Source organism: Pipra filicauda, unplaced genomic scaffold (assembly GCF_003945595.2).
Source record: "Pipra filicauda isolate LSUMZ 115617 unplaced genomic scaffold, ASM394559v2 scaffold213_size2393758_pilon, whole genome shotgun sequence".
NCBI lineage: Eukaryota > Metazoa > Chordata > Aves > Passeriformes > Pipridae > Pipra > Pipra filicauda.
In genome coordinates, this window is record NW_024104325.1 from 1,574,519 (window position 1) to 1,599,048 (window position 24,530).

The 24,530-nt window shown below is 40.6% G+C and overlaps 1 protein-coding gene across 3 annotated transcripts in view; it reads right to left on the reverse strand.

The window, feature by feature from the left end:
• The window catches only part of ADD3 (adducin 3), a 97,911-nt gene that overhangs the window by 13,888 nt on the left and 59,493 nt on the right, over positions 1-24,530 (reverse strand). For 2 of the 3 annotated variants that reach the window (XM_027735246.2, XM_027735252.2), the window contains exons 3-4: positions 12,886-13,109; positions 129-267 (exon numbers count right to left, since the gene is read on the reverse strand). In XM_027735246.2, coding sequence (XP_027591047.1) covers positions 129-267; positions 12,886-13,080 — 334 coding nt within the window. In that variant the 5' untranslated portion in view covers positions 13,081-13,109. Of the gene's footprint in view, positions 1-128; positions 268-12,885; positions 13,110-17,562; positions 17,828-24,530 lie in introns of those variants that run through there. The other variant, XM_027735247.2, reaches the window with a different exon arrangement.

Consider the following 24,530-nt stretch of genomic DNA (forward strand, 5'->3'; position numbering starts at 1 on the left):
TACTACTTCACAGCTGAGGCAAGCTCTGGCAGAATTTGTATTCAAAGAAAGTGGAGATCACAACATTGCCGGTGACAATTAAAAAAAAAAAAAAAGGAAAAGTGCAATTATATGTTTGATTCACTTACTGAGTGAAGCTGAAGAAAAACCTGTAAAAGTGCTCGCTGTAATGTATTCAGCAATCTGCTGTAACGCAAGCAGTCCAGTGGGGTTATTGCCCTTCTTCATCTGTTCTTGAATAAGGCATTCCAGATCTTCTCTAAAAGCCTGTAGAAACATTTGAGAATCATCAAGGAAACCTGGCTTTGATAACCATATTTCTATTATAGGTGGGGCTGGTAGTTTTGCCTCTTATTGTTACATGAAACTTCCCCTTAGACCTTGTTTTTAGCTGCTTATAACTTTGCCAGACTTTAACCATCTGACCTGAAGTTTGTGTGCTGGGTATTTGCAATTTGGGGGGCAGAAAGGAGGAGTTTGGTCGCAGAGGATTAACTATTTCCCAGTACAAGACAAGATAAAATGTATTTTTTTAAATGATAAAAAACATTTTTATGAATAATTAAAGTGTTGTCCATATTTTGGAAGATGTACTTGAAATTTGACCAGGATACGCTGCTTTTAGTACTAGATATTTTTTAATAATGTAGTCCCTCTGAAAATCCATCCAAATTTGATAAAGTTATAAACAACTGGAAAACTGGAGCTCATCCATGCTCAAGTAGTATCACAGACATGCAGAAACTAGAAGGAATGCCAGGATGCTATCTCCTCTCTCTTTCCTTCTCCCAAAGGGAAAACCCCTCCCTTCTTTTCCTGAATAAAATGTCTGCAAGCCCAAGAGATATAGTCTTGCAGAATATATCATGAAAAAGGTTTTTATAGTATCAAATTTAATATACTATGCACTGTGGACAAAGCCTGTTCCTTTGAAATGACAGGCAGATTATCCCCTATCCACAGCGAATGCCTGTCCTAGGACTACTGCAATCCTGACATTTCTGGACTAAGTAAATTCTGTTCCTTCAAACTTCCATTATAAGTTACATTTGCTACCTCTCTCATTATTTCTTGGCAGCATCTTCCAGCCTTTGTCCAAACTAGCAGTACCCAAAGCTGCACACAACACGAGCTGAGGTGTATTGCGAACACTCCTGCCAGTTCATTCCAAAAAGACATTTGGTGTCTTTACCAGCAGCTGGCTCCCATTTTAACTCCAGGCTATTCCCTGTATGTAATTGCTCCTTGCAGTTTGCCTTGCTTAGCGGAGTACTTGCTCTCAATTAAAAAAAGAAAATAGTTCTGTATGACAAACGTGATTTCCTCACTGAATTTTAATTCAGGCCTTCAAAACGCCCACTTTGCTGGGTAAAATCCACCAATCTCATGACAGCCTGTTCATCAACAGGTTTTGACTCTGTAAGAGAGAGCACTACTGGACTCCTAAAAACGTCCTCAAGATTCTACTTGATATGGCCTCTTGGTTGGACAGTTGAGCCTCCACAACTGCACTTTAATGACCGAGTTTTCAGACACCCATGCTCTCCTTAGAATAATTTTTGTCAGGATTGAGTGTACCTGAGACTTGACAGATAAATAAAGCCTCTAAAGATTCCCACCAACTGACTATGCAGTGACCTGTTCCATGGATTTCTCAACACAGACCAGACTATGCTCGTGGCAGCCCTCAAATTGCTGAACAACCTCTTGGCAGTCTGAAGGTGCACAGGCAAAGTCAGATTTTTGTCTTCAGAGGTTCATGGAGGTAACATCTATGCAGCAGGAGAAAGCAGCAGATGAGAAAAAGGAAAGAAGAAACAGTGAATTGCGTGAGGAAAGGAACCTAACTGGGAGAAAAGTGGAAGTATGGGAGGTGCCTCAGCAGTGAGAGCCTGTAAAGACCTGATGGGAGGGAGTTATGGGGAGGCAGCTGCCAGAAAAGCAAAGTACTTGTATAAAACACCAAGTGGTTGGAGAAAACATCCTGACTTTCATCCTTCATCTATGAGCAGATGATGTGAAACCCACCCCCTTCAATCTGATTCAGCTCTGAGGATGGCCATCATCCTCGTGTTCCAATGGCAATGCGGATGCCTGGACTGCTGGAAGTTAAGACAAGCAGGGGATGTGTCTTGGTCCCTGTTGCACCTAGGTAATAATCTTTAAGCACAGACACCTTGTCTTTGTGCCTCATTTGGCACACAGTGGCTCATTCTCACTAGAAAAGCAGGTCAGTATTTTTTCTCTTCTTGTGGCTCAGCATGCAGCCCTGTGCCTTTTGTGGAGGCTGCACATACTCTGCTGAGGTAACAATTATTATTTATCTGACAAGATTTTCTGTGGGCAGATAATTACTGTAAATCCAAGTGCTTCACAAACATTAACTTACTAATTCACAAAATGTGCCTTTAAGATGCAGCAAGGCCCTGTTATTTCCACAGAATGCCAGTGAGGAGGTCAAGGTAAGGTGCTTCCACCAATTTGGGATGTTCATTCCGAGAGGCCCAGAGCCCCATTTGCAGAACACTGGGCAGTAAGTAGCTTCTCACATACACAAAGCTCAACTCTCACTGAAAATTCAAGTGCAGCACTGAGTGTCTAGCGCACTGCTGTTCCCCAGGGTATCAAGTCGGATACATGGAAAATCACAGTCTGAAAAATGGGAAACAGATGATTTGGCATCACTCATGCCTGAGATGGGTTAGTACCTGAATCTGAGCATCTCTCACCAAAGTGGTTTTGAATGAAAAACCACCGAAATGGTTTTGAATGAAAATCAGATGTGCATGATTTATACAATCCCCTGTAGAAGACAAGGGTTTTTCAAATAAATAGAAGATGCATTTTGGTGGTCAAACAGCTCAGAGGCCATAGAAAAAGGAGTCGAGGTTCAACCTCCATATTTTATCAAAAGTGAAAAAAACGTAAAACAACAGAGGTACTTCCTTGGTTCTTGGCACATCACATCCCCCATGTTACAAAACACTTAAAACAGACATTCGGGCACCAGCCGTCCCAGTGCCAGCTCCCTCCCCTACTGATGGTTCACCATGAGATGATGGCTTTATGTGACTTTCTGCTTCTGTTCCCATGACCTATTAAGATTGCAGAGATGACCGGCCAATATATTCCATCAGGAAGCTACATTTACTTTCAAATTCTGTCATTTCAAGATATTTAGTTACTTCTCAATTATTACTGAAAGAGGCCCCCTGCAAGAAACTCTACCATTTTACACTCTGTAAGGCTGAAATGTTCTTTCAGCCTTGTTTACAATATGTATATATGGAAACTGCACATTTGTAGTCTCCTGGGGGCCATGTGGAAGACGGAATTCATGATATTCATGGAAGCATTTGCTTGGGAGGAGATGGAGATAAACAGTTATCTGTATTACATTAAATCATTCCCACTTCAATTCAACGAGGACTATAAAAAAGATCTGCAAAAACATTCACAGTAAATTCTTACCAATTATATTTAGAATTTTTTTTTATAACCTGTACAAGTAATATTACTTCTATAGCAGAAAGAAAGGTAGTATAATTGATAGTATTTTGGGCAATTTTTGACAGAAAGATCGTTTATTTCTTATTGTATTTTTAATTCTTCTGCTTTTTGATCATGTTGTTTTCAGTCCTCTGAGCTTAGTTTTGCTCTTTTATGCTAACAGTAGTATGTTAACATACTTGCTGAGACTACTACAAATGAGGATTTAGGGTTGTATCAACAATTCTGTTAAAGCAAAAAAGTAGCATCCCTTAAAGATAATTTTAGAAATAACAGAAGATAGGTAAGAGCCAGGAAAGTAGGAAATATGGAGGTTTGGGATGAGCTGTAAAACAGAGGTGAGAATATGGATGAAGTGCATAGAATCAAGTATGCAATTTATCCACACGCCACTGAGTAGTGATGTTTTCTAGCAGCCTTCAGCATGTCACACACGTGACTCATGCACACTTCTTCATGGACATTTATGAATATTTCCGTACCTTTCATTCAATGCTACAGACCTTTAAAACCTAAAAAGGTCTTTATGTCCTTAAATGACTATCCCATGTGTGCTCACACAACCTTCCCCCATTTCTGCTAATGGGTATGGAGCCTGGAGACCAAGTGGTTTGGTTTTGCTTTGATTCATAAGACTGTGATATGTACATATGTGACATTACACTGCAACTGCCCACAAGTGATCAAGTAAAAGTCATACTTGAGAGAGATGTTTTCAAAAAGATGACAAACACGCTGCTCTGGCACAAAGCAGATATTTTTCATGCAGAAAGGTCACTGGTAATTTCAGATGTAGTATTTGACAAGAAAATGCTGACAAAGTAAAACTGTACTGTCAGATGAATGAAAAATTGTGTTATTCGGCTGTAAGCTCAGCATTGCTCAATCAAGAGAAAGTTTCAGCTCTGGGATTTAAATGGCTCTTTGGGGTTTTTGTTTGTTTGTTTTAAACCACTAAAACCTTAGATATAAGTTACTACAGTAACTTTTCACAGTGACTTTTCACAGCAGGGTACCCAAAGTGAGAAGCACAGCACTTCATGGCTGTCCATGATCCCATCATCAACAGAGCTGCACCACTTCTGGACTTGGACAACCTGTGTGCCCACAGCACTGCCACAGCTGGATAACCCACCATGCCATAGCTGAGAATCATTTCCTGTTTGCACAAGCATCCTTCTGCCTTCAGCAAGTTCATCTGCCCAGCCAAGCACCTGTGTCCCCCCCTTGTTTGTGCTGAAACAGCTCCCCAAGCACCCCACTGAAAGTTTGCATAGGGAGCAGCCTGTGGTATGACAACTGGGCCCAGGACAGCTACTAGAAAAGAGGTAAAGCAACTTTTCAGACAAGATGCACAACTGGGAGGGTGCTTTTATTCACCTGGCAGCAGCAGACACCCAAGCGAGCAGCCTGACCTTGGTATGCCGCAGGCTGCTGCTCTGCTCCCATCTCACCTTCTCAATGTCACTCCACCACCTTGATTTAAGACATGAATTTACTCACAACTCACCAGTAAAAATAAACAGGGCAGCTCAACCTGTTCCTAAAACTGTTTCTAGAACACCACTCTTTCCAAAACTGCAGTCAGCTCTTTTAAACCAGCTTAGACAGCCTTACACAGTACTGCAGCTGGCAGAACAGACACAGCTTTTCTTGATGGAGTCATTAGTAGCATGATTAGGTCAAGGCCTTTCTAACACCATAAAATTACTTCTCCAGAAATATTTCCAATCATTTTCCAAATACACATCATAAACTCAGGCAGTTTAGATGCAAGAATCTTACAGTTTAGATCTGCAACAGCTCTCTGAAACTTGAGAGTGAAGTTAGAAGCCTTAGTTCTCACTCATTTACTTCCATTTTCTTTCAGAAGAGCAGTCTAAGTGTGAACTGACAGTGTAAATTTGGGCTTTTAAGAATCAAAGCAACATTTGCATGTACCAGTTGACAACTGGTATTTTTCAGTCAATATATGCAGAAAAACTGGAATAAGCAACTTGCTAGAATAACCTATTTTACATGGGTACGCAAATATATATAGCACAGAATAATGACGCTGTTAAAAAATTTGGTATTAATCTCTTCATTTTGGTAGGCAGATCTCTGAGGATATTAAAAAGTACACAGGCTCTTAAGTATTTTGACCATCTATGCTATTTCTTGTTTGTTGACCACTGATTTCTCCGTATATCCACTCAAAAGAAGTAGAAAAAAAAATAAGAAAAAACCCAATGGTATACAGGTCACCTGCAAATACTCCACACCATCGCAAACCTTTAAGGGGAGAAAGCATGTGCTCACATCAGGACTAATTACAGTAATGTCCAAACAGTCTCATGTCATTCCAAAGGAAAGTAGCCCCTACATTTCATAGAAGCACTTAAAAGCTGCAGAACAATATGAGAAACCCCTTCACCCATTTTCACGTTTGCCCATTTTAAACAGAGTTTATATATCCAAAAACCATTTTCAAAAAGTGTATAGCTCCACTTATCTATGTTACATATAAACGCGCCCACACAGAGTCTCTAAGCTAAATCTCAACCACTGAAGAAAAGTTTCAAAACTTAACTGGTATTTTGTTCTCGAGAGTGAAGAGACGTTAATTTTAACTCCTGTGCTGCAAACACAGCTGCCCGTGGAGAGGAAGACCTTCACCCAAACAGCCGATACAGCTCATAACAGGCTGTTTGAAGACTGGAGTTTAGATACAAACAGCCGGTGCCCCGAGTGGAAAAGGGTGGAGTTGGCCACAAAAAAACCGCCACTGAGTTAAGGCTGGCGGGGAGAAGATAAGAGCCACAAAAAAGTGTTTGTTAATGCCATGGAAAAGAAAAAGGGAGAGGGGGCTTCTGTGTTAAGACAGAAAGAAATAGCCTCAGTAATAACTACAGGGAATTAGCTAAAGTTATAATAATCTCTTCACTTGCAGTGAAGCGTGAGGGTACCTGGGCTGGATTTAGTGACTCAACTGACAGCAAGGCTGTCCCCAAACAGAGCTCGACTGTGCCAGTTTTTCCAGCTCTTCTAACCCAGCACACACTGACTTTCCTGTGAGCTGAAGCAGCATGTTTACTCCTGAGATAAGCAGCCTAGAGATAACCTACGATTACAGCAAAACCCGAAGCACCAAACTCCTTTGCAAAGCCCATCTCCAGCACACCCAGCTGCCGACTTCCCAGCGCCAGCCATCCCCACGCTCAGAGCTGCTGCTGTGAATGGGGGTCTGGGTCCCTCCCTCGTGTTTTCTCATGGAATAAAGCCACACTGTGCGTCTTGCTGGATGGAATATAACCACTGAAATTTAAAATGCCAGAAGACATGAAATTTCAGCTCCTCAGGGGTCTCACATTTCTAAGCATAATTAAGTGGTTTTCAGTAAGTGCAGGAGTAGGGATCACATGTGGTGTCAATGCACCAGGAGGGATGGCAGGTAGAGCTCTTGTAGGGCACTCTGGATGAATGTCCTCCTGCAGTCAGGGAGGAAACTCATCAGTCATAACCTTCCAGGATTTTCCAGGCACTGTTAAGAGCGTGTACTAAACCAAAGGATTATTTAACAGCCCAAAATAATAATAATAAAAAAGGATTTAAAAATTAATTGAGCTAAGTAAATACTTTAATTGTTATTCTTTACTTGTACTGCAGTGGAAACTCCTCTTCCTGCCCTCATCAGACCAAGCTGATGCCTTAATTGGACAGAATCTACAAGACCAGCAAATGAAAGAAAAAGAGTGGATTTTGTTACAGTGCATTTTATATCTCCTTATTACTGACCTAGGAAAATAAATCAGATCACAGTGCTATTTGCAATTAATAACTTCAACTACACAGAGCATCATAGAAGAGTCAGCACACAAAGGAAGACGGATCTGATTGTTCGATGATTTCAATAATCTAAAGAACATGGCACCAGAAGTACAACAGAATCTGTAGACATCCCCCAAGACTACAAGAACCCAAACCCAAGCAGTTAACAACCAGCAGGAACATTAGAAACACGGATATGAGGGAAAAAAATATCGTTTTGGATACTGTTGGCATTTATATCTAATGGAAACCACAGTTCAAACTAAACGGAAAGCAGCAACATGGAAATAAGAGAGGAGTGAAAGGCACCCCATTTTTAAGGTGAGGAAGCAGGGAAATAAAATAGCACTCGTGGTGCAGGACATGAGTGTGATTTGACCATGAACCATTGCAGCTACAGAAATGAAAGTTACGCAATGGAATTTCTTGGGTCCTCACAGACATCTAGTGGATGGCCTTGGTTTAAGACAACACCCTTAGCACAAATTCCCTCTCACTGAAATTGTTGTCATGGCTCAGAGAGGATCTTTAAGGGACATTTTTTGGTATGTCTTAAATGCTGAGTTGAGTTCCTGTCTCCCAGTGAACAAAACACTGCACAGGTTGTATGACAAAAGCATGCAATTAAATAAGCTATTGCAACAAGAGGAGAGTCATGACTCCCCAGCAGGAAATTGGGAAGATGTCAGAGAAGACAAAAGCCAGAAGAAGGAGCTACAAGGCAAGAGGGCTGCCCAGTGAGGAGGCCCCCAGGTGATGTACAAGGTTGTGAGCCCTTTGTGGCCAAAGGCTTCTGAAGGATCTGAAAGGCTTTTGAACTTGTGAGAAAAGAGCAGTAGAAGCCAAAACATATGAGGAACTGAAAGGACTTTGATATTTTTAAGAAAATAAACTGCCTCAAAAGGGAGTGGTATTACAAAAATACTAGATGTTCACTCGATACAAATAAAGTAAGCTAAACAACTGCAAAAGCTGGGGAAAAAAATAAATCAAACCATCCTTCATCTCTGAACTGATAGTTTGAAAATAACATAGCTAGGAAAAAAAAATTCAAGTGTGGGTGGGATTGCTTGTTTTTGAGGAGAAAAATCTGTCTGCATGCTGCATGCTAAGGCAGACTTCTGAAGAGAGGAGTTGCTAAGCTGCACAGTTCTCTCCCCACTTTCTTGGGCAAGACTGGCTAGTGTGGGAGGCGGGGGGGGGGTATGCATGTACAAGGCAGGAAGGAAGAGAGGCACAGGAGAGAAGGACATTTTTAACCTCAGCATAAACCCCCCCCTTATTTTGCAATCCTGGTGGATAGACCTGATCCAGGGCCTTCATGTAATGGCAGCATCAAGCCAAAATCATCCTGAACACTCTGCAGAGCTGTGGTGGGTTGGTAGACACTCTCTGTATCCAACACAGAATTAAAGCAGAGCATGATGAGATCCTGCCAACGCAGTGCTCAACTTCAGAAAAAAAAACCCCAAACCCAAGCTCCAAATAGCTGTGCAAAAATAGGAAGTGCACATTCAATGGGTCTCAACAAGCCACTCAACATTTTCATTTTGGAAAATTCAAAACATAAACTGGGCATTTAAATTCCAATCACCAGGCATTTTTATGTTTACATAAAACAGCTGTTCAACTCACAACTTCATACACAAATTTGACTACTCCAACTTCTTATGTCAGTAAAAATAATGAAGTATATCTCATATAACAGCTTATGTACAAGAATGCATCCGCTCTCATTTCCACCCTGACCTGCAGCTTTCCTTCAAATACAGTGATATAAAGGGGATGTATGGTACTCCTCAGTGCAGTTTAAGCTGTGATCCTAATTTCCTGTCAGATTACACACAGTCCTGTTAGCTAAAACCTGTAGTTAGCTTTCCTGCTGGTGAAAGAGTTGTTTCACAGGGTCTCACTGCACTGGAAGCAGCGTGGCACTGCCGCCTGCCTGCAGAAACACACATCACCTTCCCTGGCTCTGGGAGGGCTGTGGGGATTTTCTCCCTTCTCTATGTTCATTCAGCTCCTCAATGCTGAACAGATTGTTCAGTCTTCACACACACCATGACTGCACAACCATTGCCTTTCCCTTTTTTTTTTTTTTGATAGTCTTTGTCTTTTAAGAGTTTCTGGTTGCTATGGTGAGGGCACCAGAGAAATGCTAGAAGGAAATGAAGGCCAGAAGGACTTGCATACCATAACTGAAATAAGGGGTCTGATGGTGAAGCAAATACATGTTTACTCTTTGAAAGACATAGTTAATCTGTATAACAAGCAACATATGACTGCTTAGCAGACAGACAGAACTGTTTTTAACTAAGTTAAGTTGGAAAATATTTTAAAAAAACCCTAAACAACCAACCCATCTTTTCAAATTTTGGATATATTATAGAGCAAGTACCTCAGACCCAAGAAGCAATGCACTGAAGAAATGCAGTACCTTTCCTTTAAAAATAACAACACACTACCGGAACCTCCTCAAACTGAAGACATTACTAAAATAAACCTAAATGGCTTTATCCCAAAGATTGGCCAGCAGTATCTCTGGATGCTTTCAGGCTGCTCAGACCCAGCTGATATTAATTTCTTTCCACCTTTCTAACAGACACAGAACAGCAAACATGTGAGTGCTATCAGATTGTCCAGGCTGTCAGATGTTCATGGGCTACATGCAATATTAGGCAAACACGTCTGAGAACTCACTGATAATGTCAGGACATTCTCTGTGGGCAACGGTCATAAAACTCCTATGATTTGTTTAAGGCTTATTATGAACAGACTCTAAGACATTAGCAAACATCAGAGGTAATGGAAATAGCTTTTCAGTAGCTTTTAAATTATTTAATTTAGGAAAGGGAAATTGCACATCAGAGAGGAGTAGTCAGACTGCACACTAGTATGTGACCAAACAGCACATCAGAGAGATGCAGCAGTTTGATGTCTGAAGATGTCTGGTTAGGGCTGTAGCCCTTACAATAACAGGCACTGAACAAAATATACTGCGGTTCCTGAAATATATTCTCTAATTTATTTTCTTGCTACAGGATTTAGATTTTCCTACTTGAAAGAAAGAAAAAAGCTTGTTAATAAAACCAGATTAAATCAATACCTAAACTTCCTGCTATATGACAGTGATTAACCCTTTAGGTTTGCACCTTTGCTCAGAGAAAGTGCATGTTCAAAGCTCACCTCAAGTCCATACATGCTTCTATATTTTTAAGACAGTTACCAGCTTTGCTACATACACCTCATATTTACTAATACTTGCCAGAATATGAGTCAATCACTGTTTCTCTGATCTGAATCCATATATCAAGACTTGGTGAAGATATGAACGCATATATCTAAGACTGGGTGAAGATTTACCATCAAGCAAGCTCTTCTTTAAAATGTTTCTGATAACCTCTCTTCCTCTTCTTCTAAACACCTTCAAATGATATCCTTGCCAACTGGAATAATCCAGAAAAGCAACAAAGTTCTATGAAAATGTCTAATGCAATGTAATTCTGCAGCTACAGAACAAAAACACTAAGCACAATACTCATCAATCAATCCTGAACCTGTGTTACACAGACTGATAACAGGAAAAATACTTTCTGGACATTTCGTGATAAATTTTAAATTCAGGAGATCAAGGTAATTATTTTCAGTCCTGAGTCTCAAGAACAGTATGGTCCATGGCAGCGGGAACCTGGAAGAAATACTGCCCCTTCCATCCCCAAATCAGAAAATCAGTTGTGCAATTTGCTTGATGGACATTTGGTCACAGATACTGTAGAAAAATGCTTTTATTTCCTCACACAAGAAATCACAGCAGGGTTCGTCTAAATTTTCTGTATCAAGGGAGAATAAAAGAAGATACTCGAGGGGAAATTGCAGCTCAGACAACTCCTCTTCGTGCCTGATCACACACTCAGCTCCCACGTTCCTGTTGTTCCCTGAGCCAAGCAGGCAGCAGGCCCCTGGCTTATTTGGACAACTGCTCCCTTACACAACAAAAACTTGCAACTTACTGGCAGCTCCAAACAGACACTTTCCAAAAAGTGCTGGGCTCAGCTTCTCTTGCAGCAGGACACTAACAGCAGCCCAGCAGCTCTTTGTCCCTCAACCTTCTATTAAAACAGTTACCTAAACTCAGGGGTTGCCCCTCTTCATACCCCTTCCTAAAATCTGCACCCTGACACTGTACATATTGAAAAAAACACCACAGAGGCTGCAGCAAAGGGACATTAATTACATCTGGTAGACTTGGCAAAAGGTGCCCCCCAAAATGTTAATGAAATAGTTATGCTCATCAGATTCAATACTGCCATCAAAAGGACCAAAAAACAACATACATACAAACGCAAACAAGATCTCTCTAACTTATTTTTACCTCTTAGGCTAAAGATTTAGTCTTTTCTGTGAGTCCTGGCTATTCATTATGTGAATATTTTAATAGGAAGGGGGAGACTCTGATCACATTTTACAACTGAGTGTTTAACCTAAAATTATCATGATTTAAGCATTATGCAATACCTCCTTAGAATATTTTCTTTATAAAAGAGCCTGGCTGCAAACCCAAGCTTGCACAAATTGACTTGAAAAATAATAAATTCCTTAGTCAACAGGTTCACATTATACTCAAAGCAACACACAGATCCAAGAGACACTCCAGGACAACACTTTAGCAAACAATCCTGTTATTCATGGATGACTATAATAGAGTGATTACTAACAGCTGTTTGCCATCTTATTACATATGGAAAAGCTTCAAAAAAAGTTACAGAAGCAGCACCCCAACTTACAGAGGAACTGAAGAGAGAAGGATCTGTAAAGCTACTTAACCCCTTCTCAGTCCCCATTATTCTCATTACTCAACACCCCCACAGGCTCACCCTCGCACAGGCCTTGCTTGCTCCCTACGGCTTCAAAATACTTAAGGCAACAGTATTATTTTCCAGTGTATTCATCGAGTTAAGCCCAAAGAATACAGGCATTAAAATATAAAATAAAGCTACTATGAGTGTGGCTCAATAGATGTGATAGAATTATATGTAGCCTACACAAGTATTGAACTTACACAACCAGTAGATGAGTGCCAATATGGCCAAGTACAGGTATGATTACCCCCAAGGACATAAAAAGAACACACAGTCTACCTTTTAAATAAATTTAACTCAATCATAGATGTTAATTAAAGCATTCTTGATGCAAAGGTTAGGTTAATATTCAAACCCAGAATGCAGAACATCAAGTAATACCCTAATTTATTTCTATTTGACCAATGACTCCTTCACTCTCTTTCCTGCCCCTAAGTTCTAATTAAGTACCCTGCAGCCAGCCACATCTTTTTGTAATACTGCAATGGAGCATAAGAATGTAAAAGCACCCGGAGAAAAAACAACACAATAAAGGCTGCTTGTTCACAGACAAAACACTATGCAAACAAAATGCTGGATAATCTCTTTCGTGATTCTTCTTAGGAGATGGTTCAGAGATATTCTATCTAGCTGTGACACAGATTTCTTTTTCTTAGTCTCCAAAAATAACACCCTTTCCTTTTTATTCCCCCTTAATGGCACTCACAGGGCTCTGCAGTATCTGAGTGACTCTCTTCCTTTGCTCCATCATGTTGAAGTCCTGTCTCAGGTCAGGAGACATGTTTCTCTCCCGGAGATACTCTGGGTCGTTCTCATTGATGCGATCGAAGTACCGCTCTTTGTGAGGCATCGTGGCCGGGGGAGGAGTAGTGACCACCACCTGACTGGCATCAGTACTCATCCTTCAGCAGTGCAGAGGGCAGGCTTCACCTGAAACATGAAAAAGAGGGAAGAACGGTTAACAATTCAAAGCAGGTAATTGCATATAACTTCCAAGTCTGGACACAACTAATGCTCTTTTTCGTGTCCGCAGAACACCATCTGAAATGAAAGGAGACCAAATGAACAACAGTCATAATCAGAAAACTGTGGAAAAATCCTAGAAAAGTGCTTAAAACCCATTAATAAGTTTTCTGATAGCACATAACCATCACTATTCAAGTTAAAATGAAACCCCAGCAGAACAAAATTAAGAATGAAATTTGAAATGACCATTATATATTTTATGACAAACTTTCCTGTATCATTTTAGACTGCACTTATCACCCCCCCAAGGTTTTTATACAGCTCTCCTTCCTGAGCTGTTCAAGCAAACACATCCAGAAAACAACAGCCTCTGTTTAATATCTGCTAAGAGCTCATCTCCCAACTTGAAGGAAGGCATTCCTCAATTACAGCATTTCCAAAGCATCTCATAACTGCAGCTTCAAGGCAAGGCATCAGGCCACTCAAAGACCACCAGGAAATTTCTGCAGAGCTCCAGCTGGTGTCCGTACTTTCAGGAGACACTTGGAGACAACTGCAGAGAAGGTTATATCTTGGGTTACGCAGGAGTGAGGTTACATCCACACCAAATAGCTGAGTTTTAGTTTTTCTCCTTTTGTGAGCAATTGTATGCAAAGATTCTCACTAAAGCTCATCACCTTAAGAAAAAAAAAACACCCCAAGAACTTTCATGTCTTGGTAGAAGGTTCAAAATCTCATTAAAAAACCTGATAAGCATTTTTAAACACAAACAGAACTGGATCAAAAGGAAAGGAGAAGACACCTGTATTTTCATACAAAGAATAAGGCTCAGAAGCACACTCAGGAACACCATTCCTCAAAAGGCTACTGAAGAGGGATGCTTTCTCAGGTTTGAGGAATAAAGAGAAGCAAGATTTGAAGGAAGAGATAGTGCATTATGAAAATGCACATTTTAACATGCAAATATCTACATTCAGTAATATATGTAATACAAAAATATCTGCATGCAAATATATTTGGTATGTAGATAATTCACATCTTCTGAGGAAAAAAGCCAAAGTGTTAAACAGCGTGGTTTGACATTATGGTATCAGTGGTTTAAAGTGTCCTTGCTCTGTGGCACAGTTCACCCATCCCTCATTCAGGTCACTGCAAATACTGTTTGGGGTATTCTGCGAACAGTGGAGCATCTGAACTGCTTCAACTATAACCTCACATATTTTCCAGATGAAACACTAGGAAGCCCTGTCAAAACCAGCTCCAGCAGCCCAAGCCCTCCTCCTGCCTGCAGCAAGTCCTGTCGGTCCTTGTGCTGCACCCTCTGCTGCACAGCCACGCCAGGAACAAGGCTGGCAGGAGGATGCAAATTGGTTTTCAGCCAGTTTCCCACACTGATTCCCAAATGGCTTTGCTGACACAATGCAAGGGAGAGTGCAAGGATGAAATCCTGGGGCACTGCAGCCCTGCAACCAAGCATGAAACTCCAGACACAAAACAAGACAGACACCACCTATGGAGCTGGGAAAGCATTAGCAGCTAAGAGCCAAGACAACCACATCTACAATTTTCTTGTAAATTTGGGATCAAGATGAAATACAACAGTTTTTACAGGTTGTAATTGGGTTTGTTCTTTCTGCCCTCTTTTTTTGTTTTGTTTTGTTTTTGAGAGAGACACACACACGTGATCTGGGATGCAATGTTATCCAGCTGCACACACATAGCTCCCAAGAGGTACCTGGCATGCTGGATGAACATACCATGTTCTGGGATGTATAATTCACATCCTGGAGACAAGCTCCATGAACTCTGATGGCTTCATTCCAGAGGCTGTGGAAACACGTCGGTGAGTTTTTCATTTGCTGCTTGAGTGCAACATGAGTTCACTCGGCATTTGCTGACTGACCGCGGGGAAGCCTGGTATGTGTGATCAGTTTAGGGATGCTGGGGAGAAAACAAGGGGCTTGCTTCAAGGAAGTGAGGGTTTGGGAAAAATCTAGTAGAAGTATAAAAGGAGCTTAAGTTTTTCTAAAGAATTAACTATTGTCTTTCCCAAGTGGGAGCACTGAAGCAGAAGGATAAGCCTCCTGGGTTAGTGCCTGGGACTATGATCACTGCTCAGCTTAAGAAAGATACCTTATAAATGTAATCATGTATTAGGTCTCCACTCCTCTAACCTGAGTGTACCTCCCTCTTTCTCCCCCCACCCAAAGTGATGAGGTTTAAGATGAGAAAGAAAAGAAGCATCAGGAGAAAATACAAGACCTTGAGCTCTCTCGCCAAATGCCACAAGGTATGAAGAGCTTGAGACCAGACCCGTCATTCTACACTGTTCTCCATTTGTGCTGGGTTATGAGCCTCCATCTGAGCCAGAACAGACACTTTCCAGCACCTGCAGGTAACTGAAAGCAGTCTAGAAACGCAGATAGCAAAAATCTTGCTTGAATTGGTGACTAGCTGTGACTCCTCCTCTTTTCTTCCTTCCCAGGAGTTGTCTTATCTGATTGTTTTTTTCCCTAAAATGCTCCTGAGTCCCGTTACCAAGTAGCAGACTTGCTCAGCTGCTGATCCACTCAGTTGACTGGATCAACTACACGCATGTGTGAACTTCAAAACAAGTTTATTGTTGTTATTATTATAGGTTTACAGGACATAATTAGTTCAAGTCCGTTACTTTGCAATTCACTCTTACAGTGACATAAAAGCCCATTCATCTGTAAAAATGACACAAATGTGGCTAGCAAAACCTAAAATCCACAAAAAAGATTTTTCTAATTGCTTTGGACTTTATTTTTTCCTCTTTTCTTTTAGCTTGGTTTGTTACCTCTAGCCATTAAGATTATAACATTAAAGTCCTTGTACTACAAACCCCCCTCCATTACTGAACATAATATGGGTATTGGGTCCAGTTGTTCTTATTAGGTCTGGTTCAATGCCCGCTCTGTTGGGCCCAGGCTGACTCTCATATAACCCCTACTGTATCCAGGAAATTTTTTAAACAAATCGGCCATTCTTTTATTATTTATTTGCATCATCCACTGATTTCTTTTTAAGAAAGAGGACATTTGTTAAAAATGCGATTGGCTTTTGGGGATCAAAAAATCAGTACCTCCCCTTCTCAGCACAGAACTGGCAATGACATAAAAGTAAGTATTTGCAGAAAACCCAGATCCCAAAATCTATGAATGGTGATAGAGGATCCTCTCCCCCTCCCCATGTTTATTTTTTTTTTTTGCAAGATACTTTTGCCTAGAAATAAAATCAGCTTTGCTGCAAGGCTACTTTTAGCTTTCACCCCTTCCGATGATGTATTTATGAACTGCAGAAATTGAGGTCCCACCTTCCTAAGCAGTACTAGCTAACGTTTCTTCTGCACGCTCAAGAGTGGTTCCAGAGACTGGGGCACAAGTAGAAATGACAGACCCCATAGCAACATGACACTTTATCTAGACAGGTCAGAAAGGACAAACACAGAGAAATCAAACAAACTAGGATCTGATTCTATCCTGGTGAGAGACACCACTCTCGCTCAGCTGAGACACAATTTAGCCCACATTTTGGCCTAACTTGCACATGCTGACATGCTAAAAAGAGATTCAAAGCATATGGAAGAGTAAGCTCCCCACCCATGGTTCAAGTGTTCCAAAGGGGACAAGAGAAACTAAGAAGAGTAAGTCAGCAGGGATAAATTTTTGTTACACAGAATCTTCACGTCTGCTGAAAATACTTTTAGGGACCTGTGAAAGGAAGAGGCTCACAAACTGTTGCTACAAAGTAACTTGTTAATCTAACTCTGCTTCCCCCTTCTAATTCTGCCCTCCTGGTTCATGCTGAACTCAATTCTGATACAAAAGAAAACAGGTCGTGTCCTCCCGTGCTTTGATGCCTTATATAGCTCATGGGTTTGGCCTCCATATCCTGTTCTGTATTTTATACTCGTAACTGGGCTAGAGAGAAAGTAGAACATTCCCCCTCCCACCCCATCAGGAAACTGTGTATCACTCTACTTAGGAGTAAGTTCTATTTAACAAAAGCTTCCAATTTATTCCAGGAACTTGAAACTGTTGATTTTAGGTTGCAACATTACATCCTGAGCATCCCTATCTGACAGTTTGTATAGTCTAGGTAACATGCTGTGCTGCTTTTGTTGCAAATAACTATTTTGAATGTCAAATCACAAAAGAAAAAAAAAAGATAATAAAGAGGTCAGAGAAACAAGAAGTACTAAAGAAAAAAAATGCAAGAGACCAAATGCAAGGAAAATTTATCTTGCCAAAGAACTCCCCGGAAAGAACTGACTTGATGTATTTATATCTTTCATAATGTACTGAATGTATATAAAAATAAATACCACCACAAGACAGAGTAACAGAAAAGGGACCAAATCATTACATCACCTAGCAACGGAACATTAACCTACCTTTTATGCTGATTTTTTATGGCTGGTTTCAGACATCTCCATTTTCTCTATGCAGTACAATCCATCTTATTGAGAGTTTCCAGCCCTGCAAACCTGCAGTGTGTGCGCTGCATCATTAACAGGAGCGACTGATCTCAGGTCTGAGCACTCGAGTGAGACTACACTGCATGTGAGCAGCTCCTTTTTAAGGAGCACGTTGTGCTATTCTGCTCTCGCTATTTCTCGTCTGCTTGTTTTTAAGGAACACTCTGCTCTTTCTTCCCCCCACCCTCCAGTATCTTGTCTGCCAGGAGACTTGTTGGAAGCAAACTGGGTGTCTCTTGATCTCAGTTCCAGCCTCCCTATGAAACAGGCAGGTTCCAGTCTGAATCAAAGACTTGGCTTTAGAGAACACCTCCAGCTGCGTAAGTAAGCTGGCAGAAACACACACACTTAAGGAATATGAGGGAATGCTTAACAGGGACAGGGAAATATGCAGGAGAATATGGACTGAGAAAAGCATCACCAGTGCTATTTTCTTGCATTAGAAAGTCAACTATTCGTCCTTCCTCACGTAAATCTTAGTAATGACATAGAATTGAATCTCTTTCAGGGCAAAAAATGTAATTAATTTTTTTAGTCTCCTGATCAGGACATCAAATACTATAAATATCTGACAAGGAGCTGCCAGATTTTTTTTTTTTAATTCTTTTTCTTTTATTTATGTTACAATGGGTTTGGGTTTCATTTATACATCTTACTTTACACACTGTTCAGACGTTAGCATTTTCTAAATGCAATTTGGGGAACTGAAAATAAATAGATAGGTAGCATTTGTTCAAAAGTATATTAACTGATCTTACTACTACACAGTGATTCTGTATGCTGGCACTCAAGCCAAACTACACCCTTGAATTGACACAATATAATATTTGCATTAAAAAAATAATCGCACCTTCTCTCAACCTTCCCAGCCATTCCGTCTTTCTCCCTTTATCACATCTTCATATTCATGCCAGCAAAAGCTTCCAAGGTCAGATGGTGGAATGGGTAGGAAAAACTACTCTATGGCTGAGTTGCAGAGGTTTTTTGCTTTTGTTGTTGTTTGTTTTTCTTGTTTGTTTGGTTTGGTCTGTTTTTGTTTTTTTTTAATTTTTTTTAAGTGGCTTTATTTTTTAGCTGTATCAGTTCCCCTGCCAGCTAATTGCATATCTACACAAATGTTTGTTCTGAAACAAAGATAATGATGATACAGAGGTGTCTAATACCACTTCTTCCAGTAGCAATGCAGCCATAAACAATTTGTCATACTACAGCCCAAACCAGTTACTAATCAAATATTCTAATTCAGCGCTGCATATTTAAGGTCTTCTGCTTTTGAACAGAGCAAGCTAATAATTTTATTAATCTCTTTTCAGACACCACATTAGAGAGACTATATGGCAGCAAGATATATTTTTCCTAAGAAGTAGGAACTTGTGTGTATCTGAACACAGTTTTTGTGTTGCTGTGTTAAATCTAAAGCATTATTTTTGCCCAATTCTATAGTGCCATGTTAAAGTCAACATGAATATTCAAGCTGTGCAACTTATGCTTTACTCAGCGTAAACTGGAACTGAGCCAGATACTCTCTATTGTCAAGAAGTGAGAACTAAGAATTGCTGAAAACCATCCAGAATATGAGGGCTACACCTCTACCTTTAACTGAAGATGTGACATTTCTTCCCCATTACAGAAGCCTCCTTGTAATGCACCCAGACTGTAGCAGGTGCAATCTGCACCTCCACATTTGCAGGCCAGCCTGCCAACATTTTGCAGCACAAGCAGTGGGGGAAAAAACCTCCCAAGCCTAGAATGATGGTTTGATGTATTCAATATGCTCTACCACATGGCCTTAAATGCTATTTGCATGCATTGAGTCTCATAAGTGAACTTGCCTGCTTAACCCTGTAGCCCCAAACTACTTCATTCATTCACATTTTAGTATTCCTTCACTGCTGCGTGAGCTTTTCATGATGGAGAGAACCCTTGATGAGTGAATTACGCAGTTACCCTTTTTCTAAGAGACAGTGTGATAAAAGACAAAACTGCTCTCAAAAGCACAGCCTCTAGAATCTAGTTCCAGGGTCCATCCTGCCTACTATGGAACCTCTTGTGCCAAGGGAAGGCTGTTTCCATCACTGTGTGACACTTGAGCAGTCGGCAGCATAAGGGCTTCCTTGCCGCGCTCCACAAAATGTTTTCTTCTAGTTAAGGTTGTGCAGACAGTAAGAACATTTTGAGACTATGCTGTTCTGTACAGAGAACATTAAAATCAGAACAAACCTCATCACACAAGCAAACTGGTTACTGAGAAGTAGCAGAGGAGGAATCCAGAGTTAGTTGGTGAAATGATTCACACAGGTGACTCCTGCATCGCAGCAGGAAGGGGTGGCTGAACCATAAGAAAGCACTGAAATGTCAGAGTGGTAAAGGGGGATTCGTGTCACATGCTGATAATTCACTATAAATCCTCTGTACTGCTGGACACAGTTTGCCATACCAGTTCTCTATAACTGTATAATAGAAGCAAGTAAGAACTAATAATCTGTAACTTTGAAGAGACACAACAGATTGTGTCACTAAAACCTCGCTTTAAGAGAAGAATGTTAGTCATCCAGAAATATCACATTGGTTTGTTTTGTCCCTTTCCCTAAACTTGTTCCTTGAAATTTTTTCTCTTTGATAGCTTTATTTCCTCCTTTTGTTTATTTGTTATTTTTAATAACTACCTGGTTCACTGAAATATACCAGAAACAGTTTGGAAGCTGATTATATTTTGCTCTTATGTAAATTTTATTTACTCATGTCTTTATTTTGAAACAACATTAAGCTGCACTTTGGAGTGCTGATATTTATTTGTCACCTCTGCTTGGGTACACAGGGTGACTGGTCCTATGAAACAGTGTGGACAGAGACTATTTCTAAGGCAGTTAAAAAAACCCCACATCTCCTTCAATTGAATAAAACCACCAGAACATCTAATACATTGAATTATTAAACTGTAAAATAGTTTCTGTACTCACTAGACTTGAAAAGCATCTCAGTCCTACCTCACACCTACTTTTCCTCTGTTTTTCTCTCATCTTCGATGTTATACTGAAGTTCATGAAAAAGCACAGGAAAAAATTAGTTCTATGATGAGAATGTAAATTTCTCCTGGCTTAAGCTATTTTCATAGAGGAGCATTAAATTAAAATTTCATGCAGAGGATATGAGATCACTCAAAATATCTGAACATTGAGCTTAAATAATCTGCTTCTATCCAAAGGCAAGACTGCTGTTTGGGAAGCGTGTCCTCACCGTAGCAGAAAGCTAAGGACATGTACTGGGGCTGCCAGGGAAAAGAAAACCTCTCCCTATAACATATGCAAAAAGCTGCTCTCACACAAAGCACAGATGCACTGAATGACAACAATGGAAATGAAGTTACTTCCCCTCCTCTAACATTTTTCATCTCACTATGACTTTGCTCCAGGATAATAATTCATCTGTCATTCACAGAAAGCCCCCTCCCCCCTCCACTGCTCCAGAGGATTTGGTAAGGACCAGAGCAGCATGAACTGCTGCAGATTTTCAAGTTGCAAGTGTTTTGAAGCTGTTCTGAATGCAGAAGACCTGTGGCAGAGGAGCCAGCCAGCACAGTGATGGCAGCAGTGCCATTGCTCTGGTCCTCCCTCAGCCAGTTCACAGGCAGCAGGAATGCTCCACCTGCAAGAACTCAACCAAGTCTCCTCTGAAAGTGGTTTCTTTTGGCAAATCCAACTGAAGATACAAGCAGTGGCCCTCTCCCAATGCCACCTTGAAGCTTAGGCACTAGAGGGAATAAACTATGCATCCAAATATAAACATCACGGGACTGCAGGAAGGCCCAGGCCCTCCCAAGCTGCTCCCATCAGCACAGCCCATGTCAGAGCTGACCCATGGGGCAGAACTGGTGGGCTCTCCCAAACTGGCAGCGTATTTTGGCTCTTGCTGACCCTGCTTTGTTATCCTTCTTTTACAGAGAACACCATCTACCCACTCACGTCAAACCCATTTGCTAATAACAAATATTATTAGCAAATATTGACATACTTCAAAGAATCCATCTGTCATCTCAAGGCTTATTGGGAATTAATGTCCTGTATTTACCCATTCCTGACACCAACTAGTGCAGAGCTAGTATCAATAAGGGATACAAGCAAATTATACCGACAGAGCAGAAATAAGATTATTTATTTGTGTTTGACCTTTTCTTAAGTCATGGAACCCCTAAAAATAAAGTCAGGGAGCTTTAACTCCTAATGTGTATTTCAATTTTAATAAAAAAACAGAAATTAAGACATAAGACACATATATCAGTTTTCATGAGGAATAATTGCTTTTTCCTTTTGGTTTTAAGAATTCTGATGAAATGCAAATGCTCCACCACCAAAGAGGCTTCAACTTTTGGTTCTCACAACCCTGTGCCTATTCATGCTCCAAGAGGACCCAGCAAACTACAAATGAGAGGGGAATAAGAATTTAGGACAGTATTTTTGATTTCATTTAGATTCAGAGATACCTGGAACCTTGATAATGAAAAAGTATGGCAGTATTTTCCAAAATATTGCAACTTTAAGACAATAAAAAGCACTTTTTTATTTTTAAGGACTCATCTCCGCTTATCTACATAATCACTTGTGCTTAAGTCACCTAAAAATATTTCACGAGTCAGTAGACAACACAGAGCTAAATTAAAAGATTACGTTCTGGTGGCACTTATCCGTATTAAGCCGTGAAAGTACGCAAACACATAACCCGCACACAGACAACGGCTGAAAAATCCCCCTGAACCTTTGAAAAGATGAAACCTGGGTTCCTCCGTAGTATCAACTAAGAACTTCCCCGTGAGAAAAAAACACGTAACTGGAAAAGCTGATTGCAGTCAAAACCTTTTGTATTTTGCAACACTTTATTTCTCTTACAGAGCCTCCAGCTTCCTCTGGTGACTCTTTTCTTGGGGTGTCCCTGAACTGCACAGATGCAAGGGAGACAGTTACACTCTTTATGCAGATCTACACAGTCATGGGGTAGAAGAAGCAAGTTTTTATGTAAATATTTTTTTAAAATCCCACTGACTCATACCAACCTGGAAAGCACTACCTGGAGTAACAAGGGTTGCTCTTGGCAATCTTCAAGAGCCCTCCTCGGTCACTGGTACAACGTGTGACCTTAGAGAGCCGGGAAAACTTATTGATGCCAAGGCACATGAAAAGTCTTCGTGATTTACGGCAGTTTGATTATCCTGAGAAATGTCATGGCCAAAGCAGCTGCCTCCTGTGTTTTGCTGGAGGGTCAGAGGCTGCGATGGTGGGCAAACCAGATGATCGACACGGGGCAACTGCTGGATTGTACAAATATTTACACGAACAACCGATCTCGTGTATGGCAGCACGCAGCCAAACCTTTTTATAGCCCAAACCCCTGGAGTTCCTCTCTCTTCACATCAAATCCTGACCTTTACCATCAGCAACGGTTCTGTCTTAAACCCCATTTAAGACCACCACCGTGCACTGACCATACAGAATTGCAGCTCAACACCCTCTGTAACTCATAAGTGAGGAATGGGAAGCCTGGCCAACAGCTAATCTCAGTAGGATATTTGTAACTGGAGGCTTGGGGAAAAGATGAAATTGTGCCAGGTCTTCGATCATAAAGTCTTCAGGACAAATTGTATCTTTATTTACATTATGCACCACACCCTGCACGATTCCCCCCAGTTCATCTTGGGACCTCTGAATCATGCTGACATAAATTTTAAATAAAGAGCAATAACACAAGTCACATTAATACACCAATATCAGCTTGACCATGTCAAAATAAATTGGCTAGCGTCTCAAAAAGGGAATTTTAACATTTTACTGACTTATATGTCATTCTCACATTAAACAGAAAACAACAGCATTTAAAAAAAGCTGATTTATGATAGTTACAGTCAAAAACTCTGAATATTTTAGATAAAACAACAATCGCATATGTTGATTTCAAATATGAACAAGAGGCTTAGTGGAAATGTTATAGCTGTCTTAAGGTTTTTAACTGGAATTTAAAAATAGTAATTTTAGGGATTGATGCCAGCCAAGTCCAGGCCTGACTGTGCAGGAGGCACATTGCCAATGATTTGCCATGAGAAGCATGGAAAAAAACCTAGGCAACTTGAGAAAAAAGCTACACCTTTACTTTAGTAAATGCTCCAAAAAGCAAGCTCAAATTGAGGTGTAGAGGGAAAGCTCTGCTGATAGGATTTTAACAGCTTCTATCAGCCATGGGATGGCATAAGGGACAAAAAACTGTAAATCGCTATATCCAAATTATTCTGAGAAGTGTCTTCTGTCACCCTATTCAAGACTTGCTTTTTTACTGCATTATCAGACTTAATTTTGCCTCAATACATGGAAAAATTTTTCCCCTCCTTGGTCCATTTACAAATATGAATGTTGATGAATGTTAAAACATAACACGAAAAAAGTTAACAAACACACAGAATTTGATTTAGGTTATGGGGGCATCCCTAATACCTACAAAATTATTATCTTCAGAGGACTTAAGTTAAACACACCTTATGCTACAGTTTTTTGTGTTTTCCCGGCTGACTCAAGGCAATCCTGCCCCTCGTGTTTCAGCTCCCCACCTCTCAAAACACTATTCCCCCCTAGCTGTGCTAGCACACCTCTCCAGGAAGCTTGAGTCTACACTGGTTACACAAAAGGATCAGGTTTAAAAATAACCTGGGCAAGAAGGGCAGGGGAAAGTGCGGAGCAGAGAAGGGCCACAAAGGCCTGGCTGCCCTCACCATAAGTTCAAAAGGCAGCTACTTTATCAGCTGTGTTCAAAGCATGTTGCTTTAATTATCCTTCCCAGGGAAATCCCTAGGATTTACGGTGGTGCAGAAACACTTTTTCTGTGTATAGTCACATGGCTAATAT